General features: G+C 43.1%; 1 protein-coding gene across 2 annotated transcripts in view; it reads right to left on the reverse strand.

Annotated features, from left to right (window-relative positions):
- The window catches only part of LOC309333592 (uncharacterized protein), a 39478-nt gene extending 37455 nt beyond the window's left edge, over nucleotides 1–2023 (reverse strand). For both annotated transcript variants that reach the window (XR_014152550.1, XM_081847325.1), the window contains exon 1: nucleotides 1473–2023. Coding sequence is in view for 1 of the 2 variants with exons in the window: in XM_081847325.1 (XP_081703451.1) it covers nucleotides 1473–1548 (76 nt within the window). In the remaining variant the exon portion in view is untranslated. The remainder of the gene's footprint in view (nucleotides 1–1472) is intronic.
- Nucleotides 2024–8084: the final 6061 nt, after the last annotated feature.

Below are 8084 nucleotides of genomic sequence, written 5' to 3' on the forward strand. Positions count from 1 at the left end.
GCGTACAGCTTCCAGGTCATGTGGCCAGCATGACTAAGCCACTTCTGGCGAACCAGAGCAGCACACAGAAACGGCGTTAACTTTCCCGCTGGAGCGGTACCTATCTATCTACTTGCACTTTGCTGTGCCTTCGAACTGCTAGGTTGGCAGGAGCAGGGACCGAGCAACGGGAGCTCACCCATCGCGGGGATTCAAACCGCCGACCTTCTGATCGGCAAGTCCTAGGCTGTGTGGTTTAACCCACAGCGCCGCCCGCTAAGTCACCTATGCAAGTATGCTGAATAGGGCTTACACTGGATACAACCCTGAGATTTAGTTCTGAGTAAACGTATAATATCTTACAGAGATGGGCATTATTATTTATTTAGGAAAACACATATAAAATATGAAATAGTGTTATACTCCACCAAGTGGGGGAGCAACTGTTTTAATTCTGCTTTCAACTGCTTCCAGGAAGAACAAGGCCGCATCATTAAAAATAACGATAGGATCCTGCAAGCCCAAAAGATCTACCTATAGGGAAGGCTGGCTGCTCAGTCTCTGCATACTTAAACACTCTGGCTCCTTCCTCCTCCTCCTCCTCTGGATCAATCAGCCACACCCACACAATCGCTGCCCTCAGAAGACTAGGTTCTCCCCAGGAAGTTCTGGGATCACTTCCTTCCATCAGCTGTGCCCAGACAGTGGCATAGGAAGGGGGGTGCGGCGGGTGCAGGCCAGCCCAGGTGTCAACACTGAGGGGGGGGTGATAAAATGGCAAAAAGAATGTGTTTTTAAAATAAAATTTAAAATTGGGCTCACGACACTTTTGTTGAAAAAATAACCTGCACCCACCACACACACCTTCCTACGCCACTGGTAGCTAGGTGAGGCAGGGGGCACGCACCACACCGGGCACCCAAGCAGCTAGCTACACCACTGTGCCCAGAATGTTGATTCATGCAACGAGCAAGATGCAGTTTAATGATCAGTGTACAGGACTGCATATGGGAAGACCCAAGTTCCAACCCCCTCTCAACACATAACTCTGGGCTTTAGAAGCTTGTACTTGATGCCCACACTGTACTGGGTCAAGTTGAAGGATCTTGTAATAATCTCTTAACGACTTGGGTCCATGCAGTGCTCTTTTTCTAGAAAAAGAAGTGCTGGAACTCACCATGAACGCTGCCCTTGTTCTCTTAGAATGGCAACAACACCCACCTGAGAGGTGCCGGAACTGAGTCCTGGTGAGTTCCAGCTGAAAAAAACCCTGTGTTCATGACACCTTAAGGACCACCTCATGCCTTAACTTCCTGTCTGATCGCTGAGGACTTTCAGGGAAGCAACATTCCATTATTGTAACCTATTGGAGTATGGGTTTTAAGTGGCATTTAAATTGCTTAAATATATAAATAAATAGAGGTGAGGGGAAGCTGGCTTCTGTGCACAATTTGAATTCCGAGTGCATCGTTAATGATAAAAGAAGGACTTACCAACAGGAAGCAGAGAAGACGTCATCGCCAGAGACAGCATCCCGTAGGCAGCGCTCAATAACACACCTCCTAACATCGTGAGGGGTTGCTGATTCCAGATATCTACTGTAGAGGCTTCTTTTTTCCGTAAAATAATAATAATCAATTTTTGTGTGTGTAGAGACTGAAGACAGAGCAGACTCTGGATTCCTTAAATCATTGAGATCTCCTTAGTCCTTCTCAGCTCTGAATCCCAGGTCTTCAGAAACCTCTTTGTGTGCAAGAGAGATCTTTTGGTTGAATCTTTCTAATAATAATAATCAGCCTGGTGTTAGAAATTAGCAGGTGCACACACAGAGAGAGAGTTCCTTTCCTCCTCCACCTCCTCAGAAATTTTCCTTGTTGATGAACAGACGCTAGCATATGTGTGTTACATTTCCCTTAGCTATATCTGTCCTAGTTCCTCGGCCCAGGATCACTACCCATTAATACAAACCATGCAGAAGCTGTTGGGAGAGAAATTCTCCCTAATCAAGATTTAACTCTAAATCCACTTCAAAATCCTCTAATTCAGTTGGATTAAGCAGGGAAAGCTTCCCCAGTCTTCTTCCCCCCCTGCCCCCCGCCCCTACCACCACCACTTTTCCAGCTCTCTCACCTGCATCTTTACAAACCAACAGAAGACTCCAGAGAGAGAGAGCAAATGTTTACGATGGCTTGGTAAACACGGAAAAAAATTATTACAGAAAGCCAGGCGTCAAGCTAATTTTAAAAGCTAAAATGAAGACCTTCAAGCAACAGAGATGGAAAGAGGGGGACGCCCCGCCAGAATTCATTTGCGGCTGGCTTTCGTGATCCCTGATTAGGCCCAAAACAGTATTACTAAAGCAAGCAAGCCTCTTGCAATGTGTAAACCATAGAATTATGGAATTGTATAGTTGAAAGGGACTCCAGGACCATCTAGTCCAACCCCCTGCAATGCAGGAATCCTAGATAAAGAATCCCTGACAGATGGCCATCCAATCTCTGCTTAAAAATCTCCAATGAAAGCGACTGTCCAGCACCTTCTGAGGGAATCCGTTCCACCCTCAAACAACTTTTACTGTCAGAAACCTATTATTAAGTTGTTACTAGGACTTCCTCATGCTTAGTCAGAATCTCCTTTCTTGTCATTTGAATCCATAGGTGTGGGTCCAGCCCTCTGAAGCTTGCTCCATCTTCCACGTGACAGCCTTTCAGATATTTGAAAGTGGCTATCATATCTCCTCTCAAGTCTCCTCTTTTCCAGGCTAAACATACCAAACTCCCTCAACTGTTCCTCATAAGGCTTGGTTTCCAGACCCTCAATCATCTTGGTCATCCTCCTCAGCACACCTTCCAGCTTGTCAATATCCTTTTTAAAACAGAACTTCTTTAAACAAACCATAGTTAATATCAACCACAGTAATATCAACCCCACTAAACTGTTGTGAAATATTTGAAGAAATGCATTATTTTATTGTTCACTATGGGAGTGGGGGAACATTTGGCCCCTGAACATTGTCTATGCTTGCTAGGGTTGATGGGAGTTGTAGTTCAGCAACATTCAGGTACTCAGAGATTACCCACTGTGAGGAGATGAGCCAACTTATTTATTGTGCATTCCTTCTGATCTATTGGAGGTTAGATGTGGTTATGTCAAACAATGGTTATCATACAATTTCTAGTAGCTTTTCCCCATCACTTTCCTTATTGCAAAAGGTTGCAGGGATGGGAGGCAGAGAAGTGTGTTTGGAACATGAGCACTAAGACAGCTTTGATTGTGCAGACTTGAACTTGCCAGCTATGTGATCGAATCACACCCATAGAATCCAGGCTGCTTTCAGAAATAACAGTGGAGACAATGACATTTCTTTAAAAAAAATTGGTAAGTCTCATGGTGTACCTGCCATAGCTTTTGGGGGGGGTGTCATTCTGGATGTTATTTGGGGGTCCCTTCCAAACTTGTGATCCTATGAGGTTGGAATCAATTAGTGAAAATCTGCAGAACCAGCCCAACCAGCTGCTTTGTTAAAGGTAAAGGGCTTGGCAGGCCAGTTGAGCACTGCCATTGACATGTCCAAAGAGTGAGCTCTGTTGCCATAGTGACAAATGGGTGGGCCTTTCCCCATCTCACATGGCTGGATGCCACATCATCCTAGGAGGGAGAACAGTAGGCCAAGGGCAGATGTGCGTGAGAGAGAGTTTTGGGCTGGTGCTGGAAGCTGGAGAAACAGAGACATGTCTTGTTGTGTACTGGACTGAAAGCAGTGGCTTGGGGCTTTCCTAGAAACTCAGTTGGGTAACAAGATCTGTTTGGGTGTCAGTGCTGTGAGCCTCTCCATCCTATGCTCAGGTTGTATATAGATGTGTGTAGATAAAACCCTATATCCCAAAGATACCACAGTCTCTGCTGATTTTCATGCCTGGACCACAGGTAAGCGCAGGAACCCCTGCAGTCTCTTTCCATTTGGAAACTGGCGGGGGGTGGGGAGGGAGAACATACCCAACCCTCCATTTTTTAATAAAAGGTAGAGGTGGCTTTGGGTTTCTTTTCTTTGCAAACCTGCCTCACCTTTCCTTCTCCCCACTTAGGGAATCACATGGGTTTCCTTTTCCATTAAGTTTCAATGTAAAGAAGCAGCAATTTCTCCAGAAAGCTGCCCTTAGTAATTTTGTGGGGGGCGGGGGGGGGACAGGGAAACCTGTTGCTGCTCGACACTGATCAAGAAAGGGGGGGGGCAGGCTCTATTAACAAGCCCGGAGGGTGTTCATGTTCTCACTTAAACCTTTGGGATCCCCAGAAAGACGGATAAGCCATGCACAGATTAGACGGTTTTTGCCTGGCAATCCTTCTTAGAGATCATTCCATATTGGACACACAACCGATCTCATTTCATCACAGTCATTTCCCCCTGCTCAGTCAAAATAAATAAATAAATCCCGCAGTGCTTGGGCCTTTGCTAAGATTGCCAGCTGTTTCTGATTTTAAGGGCTAGGGAGGAGAGCCTAATATTTTTGAAAGGCTGGTCAATTACCACCACTTGACCTGCTCTGGGGCCTTTTTATCTTGATGCAGCTTTGGCAGGCAGGAATGGCACAGGTTGAGTTTCTTCTTCCTGGCACAGAGATAAAGCAATAGAGAGGGGAGAGCTTCACCTGAGGTCTTCCGCAGTGTAAGCATAACTTTCGCTAACAGCTGCAGGAGCCTCTCATATTGTGTCAGGTAAATGTTTAGGAAATTTTGACTGAAGAGGCAAGATTTTTTTTTTAGCACTGCCCATCTTTTTGTAGAAGCTGAGAAAAAAACAACAACAATATATTGTGGCAAAAAAATATTTCACTGCATCCATGCATGAGTCAACTGCGATTCGTCCAACTAGATTTAGAGAATGGAAGAAATTTTGCAAACTTGTTCCTTTCCAGAATTTGTTGTTGAACGCCATTATACTTTCCACCCATTTCAGCTGCATTGTCATATGATTGTCCTCGACATTTACTGAAACCTAGTTCAAGTTCACTGAAGTAGTTCAGTATCATCTCAGCCGTACTTTCACCCGGTCTGATCTTTCATTTCATTAAAAAAAAAACACCTCAGAAAGCGTTCAACTCACTAGGAGAAACATATCTAACAATGGCAGCAAGTTGATCAACAACGGAAACATCAGGGGTTGAATCAACTAATAAAGGAAAATAACCTGCCTGTTGGATGTTGCTCAGTATTGCTTCTCAAACAGGATTAGCCATCAAATGGATAACCTCTTCGCATATGGTTTTGGTTAAGTATGAACTGAGTCTGCTCAGACCGCACAGTGAAGTCTACTTGATTTTCTTCTGTTTGTAAACAGGAATGTTCTACATCTGAGGGATTATGTAGTGCTGTTTCTGACCGCTTTACAAAGCCATATGAAGGGATTGGCTTTAAACATTTGAGAATTTCCTTCTGTTCTTTTTGTCACTTTTATTTGCTAACTGCACTCGATCCACTTAGCCGATGGCTTCCTATGCCTTGAGACCCCTAAAACATCACTTTAAAGCATATTCAGCACACATTTAAAACACATGAACCCCCCCCCCTTCCTGGGGACTGTCATTTGATAAGGGTGCTAGGAACTGTACTGTAGTTCTGCCAGGTGTAAACTACAGCTCCTAGGATGTGGGGGTGGGGAGAGTGAGACTGGAGACTCCATTTTATTTTAGTTAAAAATAAGTTTATGTTGGACCCCATTTTATTTTAGAAAAGTTATACAGAGGGCATAATAATCAAGAGCACAAAGTGCCTAAGCAGTTAGCACAACCAATAAAGTCAATCAAATTTAAAAACCAGCAGATGCAATAAAATTATCAAACATGTTGATAAAATCAGCAGAATTTTAAAACAAGTACCTGTAACATTTTTTTAAAAGCTTTTCCAGCCTGATATGAATAAGTGTTGAGAAGATTTCAGGATTGCTGAAATGAAGAAACATGCAATGGTTGCTACTGTATTTTTGCAAATAAGTGAAACACACAAGTTTCCCCACTTTTACCAAATCTCTGTATACCAAATCACTGTATACAGAGACAGAATGTAGGCTTCCCATATTTCAAACAGTAAAAATCCAGACAGAAAAGTTGTTGAGCTTTTTTAGCAAAATCATAGAAATTATTTTCAGAATGAGCAAAATATAAACACGTATTCTTAAAAAAAAAAATCACTTCTCACTTTCTCAGTTAAAAAGCAATGAAATATATGTTCCAAATGAAAATATAATTAATTAGGCTTGGTTGGGGTGAGGATTCGAACGCCCAACCTAATCTCTCTGATGCAGCTCACTACGGTCGCCATCTTGGAAGAGGGAAAAAGAAAAAGCCACTCTGGCGACATTTACCCGATGTTAACATGTCGAGTATATCTATCGGACGTTTCGGAATCGAGGATTCATCCTTCATTTCCATCGCCTGGCCACCCAACCAAATTGTTCTACTTTTAAATACTTTTTAAAGTAAACCTGCCCTGAATTTAAGCATAAAGGAGGACCAGGCTTTAAATAATCCTCGTGTTTATTTTTCCAATAGCACAAAACAGGGACGGAGTTAATCTGCTCCTGAATTCTAATAGCTTTCCAAAGTCTTAACTTTCGATTGGTTAAAAGCATACATATTTTAGGACGATATGTTCAGGAAGCAGCCGAATTTTTAAGTCGTGCAGATTTGTTTTCTTAATGAAGTGTTTCGTAGCTGTTAAATGAAATACTCAGTGTGTGTGTGTGTGTGTGTGTGTGTGTGTGTTTATTTATTTATTTATTTATTTATTTATGTAAATGAGAAAAGGAGGTAATTAAAGCATTATTGAGGGGGGAGAGAGATAATCTAAACTGGCTCCCCGTAAACTTTAAAATATATGTATCCCATACTTCCGTGCTGCATAAAAGGAGAGAATGCGAAGGATGAAAAAGGTGTTTAAGATATTGCCGCTTACTTTGTGGCATCTAACCATTTTTTTTACTGATGAGGTTGGCCAGTTTTGCAGAAGGGAAAAAAAACAATGTAACTCCAAGAATGAAAACTCAAACATTAGCAGCAGCAGTAAAAAAAAAATGTTGCATTATTATTTTTGCATCCACAGAAGTAGTGAGACAACTTAATATTGATTTTATGTAAGCTTGGGTGGGTAAACAAGCACATAGACTGGAAGAAGATTCACAGTCTAACCCACCTCACAGGGTTCTTATGAGGACTATACCCACCACCTTGAGCTCATTGAAGGAAATGTGGAATATTAATACAATAAATAGAATCATAGCATTGTAGATTTGGAAGGGATCCCCACCTAAAGGGCCACCTAGTCCAACCTGCTACAATTCAGGAATCACAGCAAGGAAGAGCCCCTGATGGGCGGCCATCTATCCTCTGCTCAAAAACCTTCAAGGAAGGGAGAGCACCACCTTCTGAGATAGCCTGTTCCAATATTGAACTGCTCTTACCACCATGAAGTTCTTCCTAATGTTTAGCTGGACTCCCATTCCTTGTCATTTGAATCTATAGTTTCAAGTCCTGCCCTCTGGAGCAGCAAAAAACAAGCTTGACCAATGCTTCACATATAGCAGCTTTTCAGATACTTGAAGTTAAATGTTGATGTTTAAATAGATGTGGCTGTGGTCAAGGGGTAAATCTGAATTGGACACAAGTACTTGTCAACCTTAAGGGACGTGGGTGGCGTGGTGGGTTAAACCACAGAGCCTAGGACTTGCCGATCAGAACGTCGGTGGTTCGAATCCCTGCAACGGGGTGAGCTCCCGTTGTTCGGTCCCTGCTCCTGCCAACCTAGCAGTTCAAAAGCACGTCAAAGTGCAAGTAGATAAATAGGCACCGCTCCTACGGGAAGGTAAATGATGTTTCCGTGCGCTGCTCTGGTTCGCCAGAAGCGGATTAGTCATTCTGGCCACATGACCCAGAAGCTGTATGCTGGCTCCCTCGGCCAATATAGCGAGATGAGTGCCGCAATCCCAGAGTCGGTCACAACTGGACCTAATGGTCAGGGGTCCTTTACTGGTCAACCTAATGTAAAATGAATCCACGTACCGGTATGTATGGCCATCCCTTTCATTCTTCACCAGTACCACTAAGTGTGAT

This window comes from Podarcis erhardii (genome assembly GCF_964252035.2).
Source record: "Podarcis erhardii genome assembly, chromosome: Z".
NCBI lineage: Eukaryota > Metazoa > Chordata > Lepidosauria > Squamata > Lacertidae > Podarcis > Podarcis erhardii.